Genomic DNA, 25,229 nt, shown 5'->3' on the forward strand with positions numbered 1-25,229 from the left:
ATACTTTTTTAATTCAAATTTTCATATAAATTTAAAAGTAATCTTTGCTTTGTCCATATATTTTATTAGATGCCAGCATACATGATTATAAACCACATATATAAATTTTCATCCCAGATTATCACGAAGGGTGAGATACTTCGAATATAATTGTTTTTATTAATTTTAAGGAAAGCTTGAAGCATTTCTTCTATTTACATACATAGCCATTTAAAAATTATTATCCCAGATTATCACGAAGGGTGAGGATACTTCGAATATAATTGTTTTTATTAATTTTAAAGAAAGCTTGAAGCATTTCTTCTATTTACATACATAGCCATTTAAAAATTATAATGGCAATAGTTGGAATCAAGCCAGTGTCACCAGTATGAGACTAGGGCAATTCTTTTATATATAAATTATGGTTTATTGCAATTTCATAAAACACAAAATTACATATATTCCTTTTTTTTCAGAGAAAAAAATCCAACATAGATTTATATTAAGAAAATATAAAGATCCTCCATACATAAGGATGCAGATTCAGCTGAAAAGAAGCTCACATGTTTTGAAAAAAGGAAATATGTTTATGGATAGTCCGAAAGCTCCATATGAGAAGCAGGGAAAAAACCTACACATCACATCTATATAACCCACATGACCTGGATTGCCACAGATTTATACAGAAGCAGGAAGAGACAGTCCACATAATGTTTTCATTTACAGATAACACATACGAAAATAGGAACAGACAGATCGTCCTAGAAGCAGAGATCCAAAAATATAAAGACTGTTACCAGCAAAACCGGAGCAGAAAAAAAAAGACCCCAGAATCATATTGCAGGCACATTTGGCAAACAGACATTTTGATGAAAAGATTCATGGCAAGCCAGGATTCGCTGAAGAATGGCATGAAGGGGAACCCCTGAACCTTGGAAGATTTGATCATTTCGCCAGATCCACAAGAACCAACAGGAAATGATAAACAACGACCTCCAAGATGAGGATTGTTTGCTCCACCAAATGAAGGCATCCTGGACAGAAGAGAAGATAATGTAAGGAAAACCAAACTGTAAAGACAAATCATACCAGATATTGAGAGACGAAGCACATTGAAAGAACATGTGCAGGTTTGATTCTGCATCATTGAGGCACATAGAACATCTGCTCGGCCCCTGCCATGATTTCCTCTGAAGGACCTCCCATGTAAGATTTTTGTTCCAAAATAACAGCCAGGAGAAAATAATCATTTTGAGAGGACATGCAGCCTTCCAGAGACAGGGGGGAAACTGCGACTGAGTACTGCCTTCAGTGACAGAGATCAGATCAGCATAGATAATCTTTACGCTCATTGACTGATTGGATCTTTTGAGGCCCCAAACCAGAAGATCTTTTGTACCTGATCGCGTGATTCCAAAGCTACAAAGGCTCGCTTTTACCAAATTCCACTGGGAGAGCATCGAAAGGGGGAGATGCAGGTCTTCACCATCTTTCCAAACCGGGGATAGACCAGACCATTCTTTTATCAGCTTATCCCAAGTAAAGCATCCCAGCCTATGAAAAGTGAGGATCAACGGCAGAGGAAACGAGAACTCCCGGGCACAAGAAATAGGATCATAACCAATGAGCATACTAGCTCCCGAGCAAAGATTCCAGCTAAAATACTTCATGAAGAAATGATGCACTTTCCTGAGACTCTGCCAAATCGACGATCCCCTCCTGATACCAATGGACCGCCTCCTGTACCAATATTCAATACTCTTGCCCCGAAGGTATTTTGCCTTTATAATCTTACTCCATGGTCCGTCGCCAAAGATACCTCGATGAAGAGATTTACATAGAAGGACATTTCCGAAGGTGCGCAAATCCAACAGGCCCCATCCACCAGCGCTTTTTGGTTTCGAAATAGCCGAGAGCTTAACAAGATGAATTTTGTTCTGAAATGAATGGCCTCCCCACAAGAAATATGCAATCAATCTGTTCATATGGTTTATAGTGCTAGCGCGGAGATAGAAAACATGAGCCCAATAGACTGAAAGTTGAGTAAGGACAGCCTGTACAAGGATGGATCTGCCAGCCAGAGAAAGAAATTTTAACTCCCATGCTGAAATCCTTTTATAAAACCGATCTATTAGCCATAGCCAGTGCATATTTGAGTTCCCTTTTGCCTTTAAGGAGAAACCCAAGTATTTAAACCCTTGCTTTATTGAAAGAGGAGCAATACTCATCAGATTAGATATCCAGAGAACAATCTCCATATTTGAATCATTATGAAACAAGGAGGATTTTTCCTTATTGATAAACAGACCTGTAGCTCTCTGGAATTTGGTGAGAATATCATTTATGCAAATCCACGAGGCCTTACAAATCATATCAAAGATAAGGACATCGTCCACAAAGAGATTATGAGAAAGGGAGACTTCCTTACAAATCTTTACTGGGCGGCATCGCTTCTCCACAACTGCTTTATTTATCTGCAAACTGAGAGAGTTCATTACCAGAATGAAGAGCAGTGGGGAAAGGGGGCATCCCTGTCGGAGTCCTCTCTCCACTTGGAAAAAAGGTGAAGGATATCCGTTTACTATTACTGAATATTTGACATTCTCAACACAGCTCATTACCCAATTAACACTTTGAGACTTCAGTCCAATTTTTGCCAGTAGAATTCTTAAAAAACCCCAATCCACACAATCATAGGCTTTTTGCAAGTCAATCTCGAGGATGGCCGCGTCCCTATTTTTTGACAACATTGAGAACAGAGCTTCCTGTGTCATGGCAACCACATCCAAAATAAAACGACCCTTTAAAAAGGCATGTTGGTCCCCCGAAATAAAGGAATTTAAGATAGGCTTCATTCTTTCCGCAATGATTTTTGAGGATATTTTGAACATGATGTTGCAAAGCGAGATAGGTCTAAAATCATGAAAGGACTCAGACCTCTTCTTTTTTGGAATTAGAGCTATAAATGTTGAAGTAGTGGCAGAATGGATGCTTCCAGACATCCGAGATGCTTCGACCATCCGCAGCAAGTCTGATTTAAGAAGGTCAAAGAAGTGGGAGAAGAATTCAATTGGCCATCCGTCCGGGCCCGGACTTTTATCCTTTTTAAAGGATTTGATAGCTTTTAAAAGTTCATCTTCAGAAATTGGCTTAATAAACTCATCATTTGCAGCTTCATCAAACATTTCCGGAACCAACTCTATTCCCCACATAGCATCTTGAAAGAGAACCTCCCTTCTTTTATATTGATTTTGGAAAAATCTCACGGCCTCCATCGTGATCTCATGCTGTGATATGAGAACATTTCCGGTTCCGTCTTTTATGCTCCAAATGGAGTTCCTTTCTCTCCTTGCATTTGCAAATTTATGGAAGAATCTCGTATTTCTGTCTCCCTCCTTGAGCCATATGGCTCTGCTTTTTAGGCGCCATGTAGCCTCCTCCTTTAGCAGGATCATTTGTTTCCTTTTCTCCAACTTCCTTATCATGCTTTTTAGTTCTAAAGAAAGACTATTGGGATCAGCTATCTGTAGAAGGGAATCCAGTTCCTTCCGTGTATTTTCCAGCTCTTGTTTATCCTTTCTCCTCTTTTGATTTTGCCATTCCTTCGTCACGGCCCGCAAGCTCTCCATTTTAACACGGAAAGGCATATAAGGCGCCATTTCCGATTCAATGAGGCTCTTCCATTTACTGGAGATTATTTCATTATAAGAAGAGTCTGCTAAATGTATCCTATTGAATTTAAAAGGATAGCCAAGTCTGATAGAATTTTCTCTCCATTTTAGGAAAATGGGTCTATGGTCCGAAGAGTGATCATTCCCGATGGATAATACTGGCAATCCCATTTTTGCAATAATGCTGGCATGCATAATGGCTCTGTCAATTCTCTTTGCTATGTAGGCCTGTCCGGTCCTACTGTTGTCCCATGTAGGCCTCATTTTATCAGGGGCAATGTCCACCAGATCCCTATTTAGTAATTCTTTCCTCATTCTATCAGCCAGTGGGTCATTTTTCCTGCAATTACCCCAGCATTCATCAGGATTGAGAGTCAGATTAAAATCACCCACCATCAATAGAGAATCGATCTCAAAAATTCGGGATTGAAATAGCCTTTCCCAAAAAGAAAGTCTATTTTTGTATGGTGCATAGATATTTAGCAAGTTGAGAACAAAAGTTTGACCCCTGATAGATGCTGTTATAAGAATTCCTGCACTGCACTTGTAAGCTTTTGCCCTTATCGACACTGGGTCCCACAAAACGACAAGACCACCTGACTGGCCGTTTGCCTCAGTGGCAACCATATACCACTGCGGAAACATTCTCCTAAAGTAAGCAATTGACACATAGCTAGGATGCATGGTTTCCTGGATAAAAATGATCTTTGGATGAGCCCTGAAGAAAACATCTTTTAGCGCATTAAATTTTGGAGCTGCGCCTAAGCCCCTGATATTCATAGAAACAAGAAAGGTCATTTTGATGATTCGCCAGCCATACATGCTCTAAGAGGCTGAAGCTCAGGTGAATCCAAAACAGGAACTTCCACAAGTGATAAATTCCTTACTCCATGTACAGTGGCTATAGTTCTTCCTCTAAAATGACGACTACCTCCTTTAGATTTCTTCCTAACCGTTATATTTTTTGCCGAATTTGGACTTATATTATGAATGGGCGAGCTGATCGGCTTGTGGATGGTCAGTGGTTCAAAATCCAGAGATGTCCTATTTAGAAGATAGTCAATGTCACTATCAAGATTGTTGACAGGGGAATCTAAGAGCGTATTATCCGGGGAGAGCACATGACAATGATCATTTCTTATTGGATCCTTCCCTTTTGAAACATCAGTACGAGATTTCACAGGGGTCGGGGAAGAAGAGGATATCTGGATTGGGAGAGAACCAACAACAATGTCCCTTTGATTCATAACAGGGGGAGAAGGAACCGGGATATCCTCACGGGGCTCTGGAATTTGAGCGAAAATAGGAGGCGAGAAATATGAATCCACCCGACCAAGAGAGTCTTGTAGGGAGCAATTTGGATCTGGCTGAGATATTGAATCATGGATATGTTGATTCTTCTTTATAGCATGAGCCGCATGTTTTTGTTCCACCTGTAGGGAGGTCTCCCGAACCTCCAAAGATTCCAGGGAGTGGTCGGATTCAGACTTCCTATCTAGATTGAATTTGGACTTCTTAATTCTTCTGGAGGCTCGATGACTGCAGTTTTTGATCAAGTGTCCAGTTTTGTGACACCAGGAGCACCTGAAGGGTATGCCCCAAAAGTCTAACCTTTGATGGATTTTAGAACTGCCCCAAGCTAACTCCAAATGATCGGGATATCCACCTTTGAAAGGTTTCTCAATAAGGATCCAAGCAATTCGCTTGTCTTTCTCTCCTCTGCACCAGGGATCTACATACACGAACCTGCCAATCGAATTGCCAATTTTTGAGAGAGTTTCTTCTGACCATAGTTCCAGCGGCAAGTTCGGGAGTTTCACCCATATTAAACTGTTCGATGGGGTGTTCTTTAAAGGATCAAAACCTATATACCAACGAGAAAGTGCCAGGAAACTTCTACCAGAAACCCAGGGATTATTTAGAATCATCTCTAAATCAGATGCTTTTAAGAAATGGAATGAGTACCATTCCTTCATGAGCCGGGAGATGATAGGGGTATACCCTATCAGAGGAGACCATTTTTCCGACAACCATTTCCTCATGACCGAGTCATCCATTTCAGGGAAATTCCACTTCCCGACCAGAGCTAAGTTCTTCAGACTGTCGATTCGTTCTGAAAGGGTGGTACCATCCAGAGAAACAGCTTCCGGGGGAGGAACTGTCTTTACAGGGTTCTTGGATTTGTTAAAAAAGAGGGAAGGAGAGTCGCCTTTCCTAGATAAATCCTTTTTTGATCCATGTAACACTTTACAGGCTGGATTAATTATCATATCCTCCACTGTTGCTTGCCAGCCTGTAAGGTTTGATCCTTTTTCCCGCGCCTCTTCTGCTTGAATGGTGGCCTGTACAAGCGCTCTCGTGGCTGATGAGTCAGACTCATCCGCCATCATTTATGAATGATAGGACGCGATCAGGGTAAAGATAAGTGTTTTGGGATCTATCACCACAGTAGAAGTACAAGCAATATCTAGCCCGTAGATCTTTCTGTGAAAAAACCCCAGATAGAGTAATGCCTGGAGGATAAGAAATTTAATAAGACAGATCAGGAAAGATCTATCCGTGGATTCAATCCTGACAAGAGTACGCAACTAGATAGGAATAATTAAGAGCTTCTGCGGAGTGTGGGTGCGGACAGCTAGAGATAGAAGACTCCAGAACGGGAGTATGGAGGCGGATCAGTTGACAGACTAAAAAAGTATCTGATGATAAGACAGAGCAGGACAAGTTAACATTCCCCTAGTCAAGAGGGGTGTGTACTGAAACTGGACGTAGGTATCACCAATAAAGATAGACAGAGACTGATAACTATTCGGGAAGATTTTGAATTTTCCGGTCACCGGAAAGATAGGAGAGCCATAACCTGATTCTGGTATACCGACAGTCGTTTGAAACCACTTTTGGAACCAGAAGGGAGATTGAAGCTCTATGCAGAAGGATAATCATGACAGTCTATACAGCAACAAATAGGCTGAAAAACGCACCACAATTCCCCTATTCTAATGCGGAAATCAGTACAGGGGCTGTAAAAAACTATGGAGTTCTTTATCTTTGTAAGGATTGCCTTCAGCATTTTTATATCATGAACCACTGCTTAGCCTATATCTATACCATATATTGTTAAAACAGATTGCTACCATCCCTGAAAACAGACATCATCATTTCAGAAATTATTTACAGAAAACTATGATGAGAATAGAATAACTAACCTCCTTGAGCTATGACCGGAGCAGCGGGAGAGAGCGTCCAAACCGGTCCAGAGAGAGCCATGCAAGAGTGGACGAGAGCCCCGAAGAATCTGAGACCCAAAGAGGCCCGAATTTTGCACACAGGAAAAACTCAGGTGCAGACTCCCCTCGCAACAAAAATTGCCGTGAAATCCAAGGCCAGAAGGCCCCCGGATTTGAGAGAAGAAAAACACAATTAAGCGTTCTGAAGGAATACTTGTAGGCTCGAAGGGTCGACGTAACACCCTCCTATTCCCGTTCCAGGCGTCCTTACATGTAAACTAGAACCATCAACGTGTCCAGTGGAGAGGAGGGGATAACATGCATGACCCTATATCCTATACGCAGGGTGGCGAGATTTTAGGACCTACAGACAAAATGTCTGAGAGTTGACACCTGTAACAAATCATACTAAGCCAATCAGCTGCTATCTCCCAGGAATAATCTGTCTTAAGCTTTAACAGGTGGCTGATACCCGAGAATGCATGCAGTATAAACCACACTAAGCCATTCAGCTGCAAAAGTGTTTAGATCTCCCAGGAATTTTCTGTCATGAGCTTAAAACGGTGGCTGATACCCGAGAACGCATGCAGAAACCAACATTATGACACAGGGTGGCAGAATGCCTTGCGAGCCACAACAACCAGAAGAAACTCTCGCCAGGTGTCTATCCTTGACAAAAATGTCGAAACCTGTGCGGGTCTGTGATAGGGTGTCAAAATCTCTTTGGATACCGCTTGCTCTCCCGCGCTCCGGCCGCTCCTCTCCGAACCAGTGCGGTCCTCTTAAAATCATATATAATAGTTAATCAAATTACATATATTCCTTATCCATATTAGTTATATATATGCTTCCAAGACGGAGACGGAGAGGGCGAGGGCGAGGGCAAGCAACTCGATTTACCAGTTGGCGCATTTGAGTCGTTGTTTGAAGTTGCAAAGTGTGCAATGCAGCCAAATGGTCGCCTTTCTTGTTGATAAAAGCCCAGATTGTAGTTTACTGCAACTCCATAAAACACACAATAAATTTTATATATATATATATATATATATAAAAGTTTTCGTAGTCCACATTAATTAGATATATGCTTGCAAAAGGGCAAAGGGTAAGGTCAAGGTCAAGGAACTCGATTTAGCCAGTTGGCACATGCGAGTCATTGTTTGAAGTTGCAAAGTGTGCAGTGTAGGAAACATGGTATGGTCGTCTTTTTTGTCGGCAAAAGACAGTTTATCCAATTTGCTATGTAAGTGGACTTTTTGAATTTTCTGGTGTTGAAATCCCGCGGAAAAATTTGAGGTGAAATCTTGATTTATGTTATTTACACTCGTTTTTTGACTCTATATATGAATTCAACACCCTAAAAAACCCCTAAGGCACTTCGATTGTTAAGGGGGTTCCCATCAAGCGCGTGATTTCAATAAATTCCTACCTGATTTTAAATAAATTAGACGAGAAAAAACCACCGGAAAAACTTCCAAAAAGTCTCGGGAAAAACTTCCAAAAAGTCTCAATAAAAACAATTCGCTTTGTTACTAATACATGATTATAAGCAGTGTATATCCATCTTTATTCTAGACAGCAAGAAGATGAGGAATTAAGAAAATTCCCATTACTGAAAAATAATTATTTTTAATATTTAAAATCTATAATCTCAAGATATATATATCATAATTACATGGGTATCACCCCAAGGTATTGGAGAGCACGTACCCCATGCCCCTGCGTACTGCTCCAGGCATTTGAGAGCATGTACCCCATGCTCCTGTGTACCGCTCCCAGGGATTGTAGAGCATGTACCCCATGCCCCACACTCCTTAGAGCTTGGACGCTGGTAGGAAACACTCTAAAATCACCAAGAGCTTCAACGGGTACTTTGGAGCTTTTCGAGAGTTTCACTGCAACAGATTTTGCCATTTTGAGTACTTATTTTGAGCAGATTTTGACGTTTCGGGTACCTATTTTAGGCAGGGAAGACACCCTTTGTTTATTTTCTAAGTGATACATGCCTAGTTAGGGGGCTGGACTGCATGAGCTTTATAAAAGGATAAAGCCGTCGAGATGTAGCAACAATTGCAAATAAGTCTACTCTCTTGAAGCCTATCTTGAAGCTTTAATGATAAGATTCAATGAATTGCAGTGATAGTAAAAAAGAGAGTAGTGTGTTAGTCAATTTCATTTCATAAATTTCCAAACTTGAATTTCGAAATTGAATATAATATAGCATTGCATGAAATCATATAATAATAGAATAATAACAACCTTTTTTTACAGTTTGGGAGTTCCGCATGTTTCTTTATTGAGAATGGAATTTAATTGGCAAATTGTTGATAGATTAATATTTTTTTTGTGAAGTGTTTCGAAGTTTAATTTTTACATATTTCTTTGCAAAATAGAATTTAATTGGCAAATTGTTGATAGATTAATATTTTTTTGTGAAGTGTTTCGAAGTTTAATTTTTACATATTTCTTTGCAAAATGGAGTTTAATCAATAAATTTTGAATAAAAATTAATTAATTATTTTATTTTTATTTTTAATATATTATATTATTGTCGCTTCCAACTTGAAATTTCCCATAAATTTAGGCAAATACTTATTCTCTCGTACCCAAATATCAAAAACTCATGCTTGCTATATATATATATAAATTTAATAAAAATTTAAGCATTATTTATATGATAAATAATTTAACCTATTAAATAAAGCATTCCATTGAACTATAGAAGAGAAAAGTATAACAATCAGAATTACACAGAGATTAAATCTCAAATCGCATCTGCCATAAACATATCAAACTTAAACAAGATTCCAGATCCTTCCCCGAAATTCTCTCTTATGACTGAAATATTGAAGCCTCATAATATCAATCACTCATGTATATACGAGAACAACAGAGTACCTGTGATATGCAAACAGATTTAATCCAATCCATGGTGTGAACGCTCTCTGATATTTCGGGTAGCAGATAAATCGAAACTCTAGTTTTCAAACTCCAAAAGGACTTGTGTGACCACTGCTCCTATTTCCTCTGTGATGGATACCTTTCTATGAAATCCTTTGCAGAATCTGGAAATTTCTTTTCTACGAGTGTCTTTAAACACCGCTCCTATTTCCTCTGTGATAGATACCTCTCTATGAAATCCTTTGCAGAATCTGGAAATTTCTTTTCTACGAGTGTCTTTAAACACTTCAAATACGAGAAATCTATTCTCGTTCCATCCTTCCTCACAACGTATAAGCATCTAGTTGAATTAAACAGCGAGTGACTGTCCACCTGCATGTTACGATAAGAAGAGACAGATCATTAAATGGAATTAGAATATGAAATAACAATAGAATACTAGTTGGGATGAAGAGTAGCTTCTCAATAACCCTACAGAACATGTATTTTCAGTCTATCTTCAGAAGAAGCTAATTTTCAAATGTTGTTACACTTGAAGAATGTGTAATGTGTCCTGTATTGGAAAGTTTCATGTGAAAAAAGTTCTTTGGAACGGGTGACAGGATGGCCCATTGACATAATTTCACCATTTATGGACATTAATATACATATTTTTCCCTTTTCTTAGCCCTGCATTTTGTAAAACCAATTCTTCATTGTGACCCTTAAATTTCCCCACAAGGAATTAGCAAATGCACCAGGTCAAGGAGCAGAGGATTTCTAAAAACAAATTCCTTTCATACAGGCTGGACTTTGAATCACCACGCTTAGGTCAACTGTCGACGTGGAATTTCTACCATCAAATTGCCCTAATTCAAATCTTACAAGGGTCAAGCATCGGATCCTAAGAACTGCTTGTGCAAATGGTGCTGTTACATGAAACAAAAATGTAGATGGTTTTAAGTTGCCTAATATAAATAACTAACCAAACATCTTCAGCGACATTTGTTCAATTATTATATAATTTAACATCAAATAAAATTGGAAATTCACGAACTGCCAGTATGACAGCATCTTACCATTACGAAGTCAACACCACATCCCATCTTTCCTTCAGCTTCTGGATGGTGAATGAGAATCTTTTCAAGAACTTCTCTTTCATGTTCAGGCCGTAGTCTATCACCATTGTTATAACTGTTCATAATTGAACAAGTCGATGTTAGACAAGAATTTCATCACTACAGCATCTCAGAACATACCACTCTGCACCATGAAATCATTAATGCTTAATTTTTTTATTTTTTCATATAAAACTCAGTACTACGAAATCATTACCACATCCCACTTACCACTACGAAATCATTAACATTTAATCTTTTATTTTTCATATGAAACTTTGTCACAAGCCAGCTTTTCTAACATACAATTAAGTAATAAAATATTCATGATATACAGTTTCTTCGTTAAACAATCAATGAATTTGTTTTCCTTCCTCAAGAAAGCTTCCAAAAAATTTGATTAAAACACAGTAAATTAGTATGACTTTGGCATAGTGACCCCAGAGCTTCATGCCAAAATACGACAAAGTGACAAAGCATTACCTTCATTTTATAAGGTTATTTTCCCATCATTAGCTAAGATTATTTTACCAGTACTCAATAAGATTATGGCTCTACTAAGTACTGAAACAATAATACATGTTAATATAGCAATTGTACTTTTGATTCTCATTGGATATGGTGTCCGAAAATAAAAAATCATTACCTGCTGAAATGAAGAATTGTTCTCATTGAATGGAGTAAAGGATTGATTTCCTGAAAAATCCCCTGCAATTTTGGAGGGATGTTAGAAGTCTGCTCTACGTAACTTCTAGTGTTATATGATCTGGGAGCACATCTTCTGTTAGTTAAATTGTTATGGTCCCGATGCTTGTTATCCTTTTTCACGGACCACAATGAAGGAATACCACCTCCACCTTTGCTGGTCCTTCCATATTCCATACCTTTTTTCATGCAAGACTTTTTAGCTGGATTATTTACACTTTCTGCTTCCCAACCCGATGTTGTAGGTGTTTTGCCGTCATACGTGTCATGTTCGTTACGCCATCCTTTCAAGGCAGGTCTTACGGTTATTCTCTCTGGTCTTTGATTCCATCCATCTGAATCCTGTCCTTGTTTTATAGTCAAACCAACATTTTCTTCCGTTTCCATGTCGCAGTAGCCAGGTGTGACTGTATCCTCTCCTGAAGTTCTTGGCCTGTGACAACTTTCTCCAGGAATGGTTTCTTTTTCCAAACTTAATGTATTTTGAATGTCAAATTCGGCATGCTTATATTCCCTATAAGGTTCTTTAGTTGTCCAGTCCGTGTTCCTAGTTTCTTGCATAGGGCAACCTAGAAGCATTTCCTTTGGCTGCGTCACTTTCATCACTGCTTGATCGTGTATATTATTTCTATCAATTTTTTCTGGTTGGGCTCTTCCGTACGATCTTGTTCCTAATGGGACTATATTTGCACCTGTTGGCGTGAATTTGTTGCTACGATCAGACAAAGATCTATAGCATTTATCATGTTTTCCCTCCGAAAACCCACCCCATGTTGGACTGGCCAGATTATCAGCGCTCGTAGACTTCACTGCATTGCTTTCAGAAACAATTTTTTCGTTATTACATCCCTCCCAACCATGTTTTTCAATCATCGACTCTGAGTATGGTTCCCATCCATCAGAATGTTCACCTTTTAATAAATCTATCACCTTATCATTTGTTTCATTTACACTGCTATGTCTATTTGCTGTTGCATTCTCATCAGAAATATCCTTAACATGACAGTTCGTGATTGCAGTCAGACTTTTACTTTTAGTTACTGTATCTTGAGTGCTACTCTCAACACGCATACTTTTCAGAGTAGGCTGTTTTCCGGTTGAACTTGTTTCTTGAACCTCTGCTTGCAAATCCACACCCCATCCAGTAGCTCGTGAATCTTTGCCTGTCTTTTGATTCCGTTCTACCTCCTGAAAAATATTTCTAGGATGTGCTTCTGTCTGGTTTCTTATAAATGATCTTGTTTTTACCAGAGGTACAAGTCTTTCGTGAGTCTTTTTAAATTCAGATCTCTTATCAGATACTGTGACATTAGAAAAAGACGATTTATGTTCACTTTCTTCTTTTGCACAGTCCTCCCAACTAGAACTTGTTAAAATATCAGTACTGGAAGGCCAACCAGTGTTTTCATTCCCATTTTGTTGGAATGCAAATTTCTTTCCTGAGTAACTGTCCTCTTGGAAAGAAAACCCAGAAGGAAGAGATGAATACTTCTGTGATCCACTTTCTTCAGGTCCGCACTTATTGTCCAGATTTTTATGAAATATCTTACTTTCTTTCCCTTGAAAAGCAGTAGTTTTTTGAAATCTAGGTAATGCTGATTTGAAGTGACTCTGCCGACCATCATGAATTCTTGTCATCTCGTGTTGATGTATTCTTTCTGAACTACGGTTATCCCAATGAGTATAATCCTTAGTTCTTTTCTTACTTGCAAATGTGCTATTCAGGTCCTTATTCTTTGACATATTAGGAATTACATTACCTTGCAAATCACCCCTACAATCTTTTCCATCTGATGTTTCTACATTTGAGTTCCAACCTGATAAATATGTGACATCATCCGCTTGCAATCCAATTTTCCAACCTTTTTCTTGTTTAGAGCATTGCCATTTTTCTTCCCTTGATATCCGAGAGTTGTCGATTTTTGTCCGACCGACTGCGCAGTGCCTTTTCCCTTCAGGCCTCGAGTTTGAGTCCCAACTAGACAAATTTCTAACTTCATCATGCTGCGAATTACTGTCCCATGAATTCTCTCCACATTTTGACATGCCCCCTGCAATTTCCGCATTTGAGTTCCAACAAGTGGACGCCTCCCAACCAGATAACTTAATACTCATTTCATCTTTGGTTGCTCTCTTGTCATCCTTTGAGCAAACCCAATCATCTATTTGTGAGTCTGGCTTTGTGGATGCCTCCCACCCAGAAAACTGAATACTCCGTTGACATCTAGACGCCTCCTTGTCAGCAATCGATGAAAGCCAACCATCTGTTTGTGAGTCTGATTTTGTCAATGCTTCCCAACTAGATAACTGAGTAATTGTTTGAAATTTGGATGCTTCTTTCTGAGCTATTGAGGAAACCCAACCATCTGCTTGTGAATCATCTTTTGTGGATGTCTCCCAACCAGATAACTGATTAGTTGTTTGACATTTAGATGCTTCCTTGTCAGCCATTGAATGAACCCAACCATTTTTTTGTGAAGCCATCTTTGAGGATCCCTCCCGACAATCTGTTTGTGAGTTTGTCTTTTTGGATGCCTCCCAGCCAGATAATTGAATAGTTGTTTGACTTTTGGATGCTTCCTTGCCAGCCATGGAGCAAATCCAACCATCTGTTTGTGAGTCTGGCTTTGTGGATGACTCCCAACCGGATAACTGAATAGCTGTTTGACATTTAGAAGCCTTCTTGTCAGCCACTGGGCAAACCCAGCCTTCTGTTTGTAAGTCTAACTTTGTCAATGCCTCCCAACCATCTGTGTTTGAGTTTGGCTTTGTGGATGCTTCCCAACCATCTGTTTGTGAGTCTGCCTTTGTAGATGCCTCCCAGCCAGATAACTGAATAGTTGTTTGATACTTGGATGTTTCCTTGCCAGCCGTTGAGCAAATCCAACTATCTGTTTGTGAGTCTGGCTTTGTGGATGCCTCCCAACCATCTGTTTGTGTGTTTGGCTTTGTGGATGCCTCCCAACTGGATAGCTGAATAGTTGTTTGACATTTGGATGCCTTCTTCTCAGCCACTGGGCAAACCCAACCTTCAGTTCGAGTGTCTAGCTTTGTCAATGACTCCCAACCATCCGTGTTTGAGTTTGGCTTTGTGGATTCCTCCCAGCCAGATAACTGAATAGTTGTCTGACATTTAGATGCTTCCTTGCCAGCCATTGAGTGAATCCAGCCATCTGCTTTTGGGTCGGGCTTTGTGGATGCCCCCCACCCTTCTGTTTGCGTGATTGGCTTTGAGGATGCCTCCCAACCAGATAACTGGGCAGTTGTGTGACATTTGGATGCCTTCTTGTCAGCCACTGGGCAAACCCAGCGTTCTGCTTGTGAGTCTAGCTTTGCCCACGACTCCCAACCATCTCTGTTTGAGTCTGGCTTTGTCCATGATTCCCAACCATCTGTGTTTGAGTTTGGCTTTGTGGATGCTTCCCAACCATCTGTTTGTGAGTCTGCCTTTGTGGATGCCTCCCAGCCAGATAACTGAATAGTTGTTTGACATTTGGATGCTTTCTTTCCATCCCTTGAACAAATCCAACCATCTGTTTGTGAGTCCGGCTTTGAGGATGCCTCCCAACCATCTGTTTGTGTGTTTGGCTTTGTGGATGCCTCCCAACCATCTGTTTGTGTGTTTGGCTTTGTGGATGCCTCCCAACCATCTGTTTGCGTATTTGGCTTTGTGGATGCCTCCCAACCAGACAACTGAATAGATGTTTGACATTTGGATGCCTTGCTGCCAGTAAATGGGCAATCCCAACCTTCCGTTTGCAACTCTAGCTTTGTCAATGCCTCCCAACCATCTTTGTTTGAGTCTGTCTTTGTGGCTACCTCCCAACCATCTGTTTGTGAGTCTGGCTTTATGGGTGCCTCCCAACCATCTGTTTGTGAGTCTGGCTTTATGGATGCCTCCCAACCATCTGTTTGCGAGTCTGGCTTTATGGATGCCTCCCAACCATCTGTTTGTGAGTCTGGCTTTGTGAATGCCTCCCAACCATTTGTTTGATCTGGGGAATTTGCAATTGTGTCCCACGAAGACTTTAAATCACCATTCTTACAATTAGCTATCCCATTTTCCATTGGGGAATCCACAAAAATAACATCTGAACACACAAAATCACTGGTATCATCTATTTCATCACACATATTTTTGTCCAAATGGGATTCTAAGGAGGAAGCTTCTTTTCCACAGGGAATCATGCCCATATTTTCCAAGAAATCATAAACATCTTCATGCTTGCAGAGTTGATCGGGACGTTCACTGGCACCCTGCAGGGAGAAACGATTGTTAAATTAACAAAGGAGAATCGTGTTGGTTTCAAATTGTCAAAACATGCAAATAAATCTTCCAGATTTTAGATTCGTTATTTTCTGGGATAATGTAATTAATCCTTTCAAGTATGAAGAAATATGGTTGCAGACAAAGAAAAAGTGATTGCCGGAAAGACTGCACAGAAACATAAAATACTAGGACAAGTGGCCTGAAATACCAAGTATTAAAATAGTTATTTTTATGGATTGTTTAGTGGAAGTAATCTGGCATTCTCAGAAGGCTGCAAATACGTACACTTAGCAGAGAATCAGAACGACGCAAATTTGTACATTTTACAATATCTGGTTGTACATAAATAGAGAATGTGGGATAAAAATACCTCTAGTTAAATGCAGTGACAGCCAGGAAGCAAAGAGACCATAAATAATACCATCCTATGTAACACAACAATATACATATGGATGCCACTTCTGATAAAAAGTACTTTTTAGAGCATGATTTCTACAGAGGGACAGACAAGTGGGACGTAGTTCACTTCCCATTTAACTTTACAACTTCATATTGCAGAACCAAACTTTCAATAAACAAAAATTATTAACATCAACCAATGTACATTCCATGGATTCCATTCCTGAAAATTTGAAAATGAACTTGGTATAAACTATATAATTATCGTACCGATTACATGGTTGATACATTATGCTAATAACAGAGGCAATGAGAAGACCCTGAAAAGCAGATTTTGGAGCATCTGACAAAAAAATTGTTTTCCAACTTAAAAATTCGATGCTTCTATCATATTGTTTTGGACAGAGAATATATTTGGATTTGTCATCATCAAGCATTGAACAAAGTGACAATAAGAGTAACATCATTTACCTTATACAGGCAATTTACAGCGTCAACTTTGGGCTGTCTTCTTGTGACATAGAAGAAACCTTTATTATTCTTGACTCACAACTTTAATGCATTTTACAGCAATAGATGGACATTATGAATTTACTGGATTTCCTTTCATGTGTTCATAATCTCTCTATGTGCAAATGGCTATATGAACCAAGAGGAGTCTGAGAAGCTGTGTACCAAATGACAGAGTTGGTGCTCAGCTTACTTTATTAACAAAGAAACTTAAACAAAAATTAACTTCTTATTAAAAAAAAAAGGCACATTAAGATGTGAGTGACAACAATCTCAACTATTCTGGCTTCTAGGTTGTACTCTAACACCTATAAACTACTATTTTTGAAATGGCATTTCACTTGTAGTTAAAACTAAGCATTAAAATGTTAACAACTATGCTATTATTTCCACAGTGCCAGTTAGAGTCTTTTGCCCACCCAATATATTATATTTGCAATAAAAGGTCAATATTAAGAAATTCAAGATAAGGTGATTTCTGGCTCAAGAAAGACTCTAGAGCCCAGACTTCTCTAATTGTGAGAAACATAATAAACTGAATTAAAGAGTTTAAAGGAAATATACTTCAAAGAAGTCAAGAAAGGATTATAATTTTGTCAAAAGACAAAATTGGAGTCAACCATTGAGGAGAAAGAAACGAATTTAATTCGAAAATGAATAGAGAAACTAAGGTTTCCATACATAATTCTACATTTTAGACCAGATGTCCATTTTGTCGAACAAAATATCAGTATTTATCGATTTTTAAAAATCACACAATACTTAGTCAAAATGTTGAAGATTGTTTACCTTGGAAGAATATCAAGGTAATACTCAGACACAAATTAAAAGATGAAAAGAAGAACTCGCAAAACTTCAACAAAAGAACAATGGATCGGAAAATGAATATAAAGATTTCGAAAACGTGTTTTACAATAAGTCGAAAGGAGAAAAAAGGAAATTTTGAGCCTAAGGGACCACAATAAAAAATTACTTGCACAGATAAAAAAATATAAGGTTAAAAACAAAATCTAAAACAAGAAAAAGAAAGTTCCGACCAAAAGCTCAACAAAATTTTATCAGAGAAGGAAGAGGAAAATTTACGCTTACAGAACCTTAATAAAAAATTATTAGAACAAATCAAAAGTATTAAAGATAAAGAGAAGGATACTAAAGACAAGGTCAATGATTCAGATAATGACGAACTTTTACGTCTACGGAATCATAACCAAAACCTTCTTACGCAAATAAAAAAGCTTAAAAGTGACAAGAAGTCATTGAATGACAAGTTAGAACAACTTACTCAAAAAGAAGTATTGAAGTCTCCAGTCGTAACAATCCAAGTTGAAGATAAAGGAACGAATATCAATCCAGCCAATGTCACAAATCATGAAGAAGAGAAACCAATGGAAGATAAAACATATTTAGATGTTGCATTGCAAATAATGAAAATTCCAAGTGATGATTCAGTAAGCAACTCAACAACAACAATACCTGAAATTAATCGAGAAATCACCACAAACAGATTAGGGCGAGACCAAACTACAAAAATTCCTTATTGACATCCGAATCACGAGAAAAGAAAACTAAGTCAATCTACATATTTGAACCATTCAGAACCGAAACAAAAAATTTATGTTCCAAAGAATACTGAATTTTGCAGAATCCAGTGCTATGATAACAATTCATTACAAAATTCCAGTGATCAAAATATTCCATAGAAGGTTAATCTAGGATTGTCTGATCTGTTCTCAGTCCGACAATTTCTTTTATCACTCAGAACATCATATCATCTTGTATCAACCAAGATGAAAGTTCAGAGACGAGAAGATATTTGAAATAGGGACAAGATCAAGCCCTTTCTTCAGTAAGCTTTGAGGACAAAGCTTTTTGAAGAGGAGTGCAATGTTATGAATAAAAAATATATAAAATAATACAAATAATGTAAAACAATAATAATAATAATAAATAATGATTAAGTAGTATCTAGTTAATGAAAAGGTATGTCCCTAAGGACATAACCTTTTGTGAATCATATAAGCAGGCCCTCACCCTCATTGTAATCATTTCACATCAATTCTTTATATAATATTCGATATACAATTACTTGTCCTACAATGGATGTTTATGCCTTCAAAGTGTTCTGAAGAGTACAGTTGTGGATATGAACTTTGTTCATTACAAAAGTCCTCAAATTGAAGTTTGGCCACCCTAGGGTTTTCCTAGGGAAAATTAGCTAGGGCAAGAGAAATCAAGGCCTAAATAAGATAGATTAGCCACCAAAAATAATGATTTTGAGGCCACTGTTAGTTTTTGTAGCATTGGATGTGTTCTAGCCACAAAATTTGGTGGAGAGGTTAGAATACATGAGATCTCCAAAACCCAAAAATTGTTTCTGGAAATTCTGCCTAGAAATGACTTAATTAGATTATTAACCATTTTTAAAATATTTCCTCAATCTAAACTTAGGGAATATAGTTAATTAATCAGTTTTAATTAAGTCAAGGCGAGAATCATCTAGAAACTCACATGGATCGATCCAGAGATGATCCTAGCCATTGATTAAATTTTAATCTTGGTCATTGGTGCTCCAACAGAGGATTATAAGAGGAGGTCGATGTGGTGATGGAAAAAACACTTAAGCAGTCCGATTTCTTGGTAGATTGATTTCCAGAGTAGCAGCAATCAGTTGCCGGAGAGAACTAGAGATCGAAGCAGAGTGAGAGGGGCAAAGACAGTGAGGCTAGAGGAAGTATTCCAGATCCAGTGAGTGCATTTGCAGAGAGGCAGAAGAGCCACAGAGAAGCTAACGCAAGGGCTGTGCAATAGCTTCTAAAGGAAAGTTTGATTTGCTGAGGGAAAGACGTCTTCAGTTCCAAGGGTCGAGAAGGAGTCCCAGAGTGCTAGAGAAGCATTTTTCTAGCCAGCAAAGGGCATAGCGACTTCATCAGAGATCAGTCAGAGGCTTGACGTCAATTAGACTGCGCAGAGGCTGACGTAGAGGGTTGGGGGCCGAGTTTCTGAAGGCAAGTTGTGCCAGGGTTTTCCTGTGAGGTAAGGGAATTCCTCACTAGATTTTTACCATTATTTTTTCTGTAGGATTTCCAGATATCAATGTCCAGTTGTACTCATAATTTCTCACTGTTGCATAATAATAAAACCCTCAGTTGCTGCACCGGTTTTCTCGCATTGGGCTTTTCCGGGGACTTTGGTCCAAAAAAAATTGTGTTAATTTTATGTGTGTGTGCTAGCATTTCTCAGCTTCTAGCAGATAAATTGTTAATTAATTAACAATTACAAGAAATAATACCAGTTGCTGCAATAGGATTCCTGTTTGTGGAATTTTCACATGGTATCAGAGCGTAGTTGATTAGCCAGGGAGCTCAGAAACAAAGGAAAAGAATTTCGCTGCTCAACAAGGGCAACAGGGCGAAATTCCGAAGGGCAGTGCAGTATTTTTTCTAGGAGGCCGAGTTGCTTGAGGAGGTTCTTTTTTTTTTTTTGAGTGAGCAGAAAAATTCTATCCTTCCAGATCGAGTGATTCCAGAGGGAAAGGGAGCAGCTTAGTGCTTTCATTAAACAAATCTCTATCTGGATGCAGGGGCTTTGCAGCAGTAAGCTGAAGCAAACCAATGTCGGGGTGGAAGAGAGAAGAGCACACACACTAGGAAAATTTTCCTCAGGGAACTTCTAGTCTCAAGAAGTTCGATTTTTCCTTGTAGATGATAGTAGTTGTAAGCAAATTTTCTCACTCCAGAAGGGAGTGCGAGTAGCAGCTGAGCAAAAAGAAAGATGAAGTTTTCGACAATTTGTTGAGATGGCCACTGTTGGGCTTCTTGATCAGGACAGGTTGGATGGAGCTTCCAACTACATCAATTGGAAGGTTAGAATTTCCTTCCTTCTAGATGAATATGGCCTGAAAGCCTACATTGATGTTGTAGTGGCAGTTCCCCAGGATGCAGATCAACAGAAAGAATACAAGAAAGCATGAACAAAGCAATTGATCCTAGATGGAGTCCGGGATCATATTGTCTCATAGCTGGCAAAGATACCACCAAATAGATGTGGGGTGTTCTCTCCACGTAATACCAAGATACTTCCAAGCAGTAGAAGATGTACCTAGAGGAGAAGTTGAGATGCATTCGGATGCAGAAGGGGGAAGGCATAGATCCCTTCCTTACCAGGATTCAAGAGGTCCGAGACCAGCTGTCAACGGTTGGGGCAACGCCTCAATCCACGGAGCTAGTGCGATTGGCACTCAATAGCGTCTCAGAGGATTGGCAGGTTTTTGTCCAAAGCATATTGGGCAGAGATAGGCTACCAGACTGGGATAGAATGTGGGATGATTTGTAGCAAGAGGAGTTGAGACGAGCTCTGTTAAAGAGCTCCATCAGTGGTAGCAATAGTGGATCGAAGAAAATGAAGGAGGAGGGGAATGTGGCCCTCGCATCAAAGGGTCCCAGTCAGGGGAGTAGAGAAAGAAGAAGGACCTATCAAAGGTCAAGTGCTTCAAATGTGGTGAGCTCGGTCACTACAAACCCAGTGTCCTTTCACGAAGAAGGACAAGGAAGATAAGTTGGACCAGCAAGCAGCTTCAACTTAGATTGATAGGCTTTCCTCCAGGCTGAAGGAAGACTTCGCTATGTTCGCCGATATACCTCCAGGAGTGAGATGGGGAGATTTGGTGTTGTAGCCTCAGAGAGCTACAAAGATTGGGCAGGGTCCTTAAAGAGTCCACCTCATGGATCATTACCTGGCTACGAGAGCCCACGATATTCAGTAGCATGATGGTTTAGTGGCAGTTGATGCAGTCAGTATCAAAAGTGACAGTTATAGAGACTAGTAGCAGTTAGATGCTAGGAAGCGCAGTGCAGAGTTGGCAGCAGCAGTGCAGATCCTTTAGTGATAATGCAGATGCTAGTCGCAGTCAAAGGCTTGAGAGACAGATGCATCGTACTGATCATAGTTGATTCGGTATTTTGGATGCTTTTTAGTTGTAGATGTTGCAGTTGCAGCAACAACAAATGAGAGGGAGTTGCAATGCAGATGCAATGTTGGTAGTAGTATCGCAGTGTCAGTAGCATATATCAGAGTTGCGTAGTGGTTGGTGGGCAGCAGTAGCCAAACATCAACAACATGACTGGAGATGATGCAGAGACAATGTGTTGTGGTAGGGAGTGCACCACTAGAACACATTCCTGGCTAAGAGGGAGTGTTATTTTTTGTAGCATCAAATGTGTTCTAGCCCTGAAATTTGGTGGAGAGGCTAGAATACATGAGATCTCCAAAACCTGTAAATTGTTTCTGGAAATTCCGGCTAGAAATGACTTAATTAGATTATTAACCAGTTTTTAAATATTTCCCACGTCTAAACTTAGGGAATATAGTTAAATAATCAGTTTTAATTAAGTCAAGGTGAGAATCATCTAGAAACTCACATGGATCGATCCAGAGATGATGCTAGCCATTGATTAAGTTTTAATCTTGGTCGTTGGTGCTCCAACAGAGGATTATAAGAGGAGGTCGATGTGGTGATGGAAAAAAACACTTAAGTAGTCTGATTTCTTGGCAGATCGATTTCTAGAGTAGCAACAATCAGTTGCCAGAGAGAGCTAGAGATCAAAGTAGTGTGAGAGGGGCAGAGACAGTGAGGCTAGAGTTAGTATTCTAGATCCAGTGAGTGCATTTGTAGAGAGGCAGAAGAGCCACAGAGAAGCTGACGCAGGGGCTGTGCAATAACTTGTAAAGGAAACTTTGATTTGTTGAGAGGGAAAGACATCTTCAGTTCCAAAGGCCGAGGAGGAGTCCCAAAGTACTAGAGAAGCATTTTTCTAGAGAACAGAGGGCATAACGACTTCATCAGAGATCAATCAGAGGCTTGACGTCAATTAGACTGCGCAAAGGGTCAGGAGCCAAGTTTCTGAAGGCAAGTTGTGCCAGGGCTTTCCTATGGGGTGAGGGAATTCCTCACTAGATTTTTGCTATTATGATTTTCTATAGGATTGTTGCATCCAGTTGTACTCAAAATTTCTCACTGTTGCATAATAATAAAACCCTCAGTAGCTGCACCCCTTTTCCCACATTGGGTTTTTCCGAGGACTTTTGTCCAAAAACAATTGTGTTAATTTTATGTGTGCTAGCATTTTTCAGCTTCCAATGTTTTATTTTTCCACAAAAAATTATTTGTGAAGGTTGTAGTGTGTTTATTTGATATTTGTCGTATTAGATAAATTGTTAATTAATTAACAATTAGGAGAAATAGTATCAATTGATCCAATATGATTCCTATTTGTGGAATTTTCACAACCAACCCTACTCTTGATGTTGAATCCTTCCACCACTGAAAACTCCCCTCCTAGACAAATTCACACCAAGCCCTAGGTGAGGCTACTTATCCTTGAGAGGGTCGAAAGTAAAGAGAGAAAATAGAGAGAAGTCAAAATTATGGATAAAATAAGTTTTATCACCAGCTTGACAAGGCTAGTTCATAGTCCCTGGGTTGATGGAATCTATGGATGTTATAGAATAGTTAATTCTTGCAAAGGAGTAAGGATGTTTTGATGCCCTAGCACCAAGCCCAAACTATTATCCTTGTGAGGGATCAAAGACACTTGGGAGAGCTACAACAAGAGTTCACCATGAGGATTATCATTAACATTCCATATATGATAATGCATACAATGAAGATATCTAGATTCTATACAATTTATCTTCAAAAATCAATAGTGAAATAGAAAAACCGTAGATAGCCATTACATTCCATACATTAGACATAAAATAAAAAATTCATAAATAACAAGGCCCACTTACAAGATGAAATGCATGTCTAATCCAATGTTGATCCAAGATAACTTCTCCAAAGACAAGAAAGTAACTCCAATAAACAAAGTACTCCATAGATTACATCTCTCCAACGATACAAGAGGCTAAAAATCTCCTCAGAGGGTTGAATTAGTCACAAGTGATGGTGAATAGAATGAATGAGCCTCTCCTCTATTTATATGAGTAAGATCTCTAATTAGCCTAATAAGCCCCTAAAAACAAGTTTAATCACAATATATCCTTGGGTTACAAGCCAACCCACTACCCTTTAACCATAAATGCTCTAATAAGCCCACACATGTGAGCCGCTAGGCTTCCAGGGCTGACATGATGCTAAAAATAGGCTCCAAGTGGAATCTCCAAGTGCTATGAGGTGTCCAATGTGGTGTAATAGCATATAAAAATCATGAAATGAGGGTTGGCCCTCAAATTCTCCCCAATGGCTCTGTGATCCCAAGATCTAGCAGGGGCACTACAAAGTGGTCTCCATGGGTCTCCAACTTCTTAAAGCGTCCATCTTTTCTCTAGTGTTGAAAGCTTTTCAAGTGCAACTAGCCCTCCCAAGTCTCTAAAGGTGAGACCATCCTCCTCTGGGCCTTGAATCAACTTCCATCCATCAAATGGTGCTAAGGATGGCCTAGGGGCATACTTGGTCCAGGTGTGTCCAGTGTTGCATGATCCTTCCCCCCCTCCCCCCCACAGGAATCCAAGACTGGAACCATGTCTCGTACAAATCCTTGGGCGATCCTTGCGCAGAACTGTGGATCCAAAAATCAAATCTGCGGTTCCATTGCTTTGAGGTGATTTTTGGGAATCCGGAACCACATGGGCCTGATTTGCAGATCAAGAAAATGATTTGCTGCAAATCTGTGGAGTTTCATTCATGGATCCACGCAGATTGCAAGTGGATTCGGAGGGAGACGGGCGGTTCTGCAGGATTTTAATTTTTTCTTTGACTTAAGTTGGGTTATGGGTTCTCGGATACTCCCAAGGTGCTCCCTTGATGCTCCTTAGATGCTTCCTAGATGTTCCCTCATGGTAATGTTTAATTCTTAAAGTAAAAGGACATCCTTTTACTTGAATTTTTAACATTACCATGAAGAGACTCAAGATGTTTGAGAGTGGTTCCAACCTCATTGGACTTCATATGGAGAAAACACAATTTCATATCCTATTCAAAATTCAACAGACTTAATAGTTTTCAGGAATTTAGGGTCAATGGGATTGTGGCATTTCATTAGATTATATCATGTATGAAGGTATTGTGAAAATTCCAAAACTAGAACCCTATTGCAACAACTGATACTATTTCTCCTAATTGTTAATTAATTAACATTTATTTGCTACAACAAATATCGAAATAAATACACTGCAACCTTCACAAATAAAATTCAGCGGAAAATAATGGGCTGGAAAATGAGAAATGCTAGCACACAAATAAAATTAACACAATTATTTTTGGACAAAAGACCTCGGAAAAACCCAACTTGGGAAAACCGGTGCAGTAGTGAGGGTTTTTATTATTATGCAACAATGAGAAATTTAGAGTACAATTGCATGCTGAAATTTGGCAATCCTATATAGAAAAATACTAGCAAAAATCTAGTGAGGAATTTCCTCACCCCACAGGCAATTCTCGACACAACTTGTATTGCGTCAACCTCTGCGC

General features: G+C 39.2%; 1 protein-coding gene across 1 annotated transcript in view; it reads right to left on the bottom strand.

The window, feature by feature from the left end:
- Nucleotides 1-9,647: 9,647 nt before the first annotated feature.
- The window catches only part of LOC149260999 (uncharacterized), a 76,407-nt gene continuing 60,825 nt past the window's right edge, over nt 9,648-25,229 (bottom strand). Inside the window, exons 5-7 of the mRNA XM_089367132.1 lie at nt 11,522-15,837; nt 10,837-10,951; nt 9,648-10,150 (exon numbers count right to left, since the gene is read on the bottom strand). Of these exons, the coding sequence (XP_089223258.1) occupies nt 9,983-10,150; nt 10,837-10,951; nt 11,522-15,837 (4,599 nt within the window). The 3' untranslated portion in view covers nt 9,648-9,982. The remainder of the gene's footprint in view (nt 10,151-10,836; nt 10,952-11,521; nt 15,838-25,229) is intronic.

This window comes from Pinus tabuliformis, chromosome 6 (genome assembly GCF_031772625.1).
Source record: "Pinus tabuliformis cultivar Carrire ecotype Pingquan chromosome 6, CPIR1, whole genome shotgun sequence".
Taxonomy (NCBI): Eukaryota; Viridiplantae; Streptophyta; class Pinopsida; order Pinales; family Pinaceae; genus Pinus; species Pinus tabuliformis.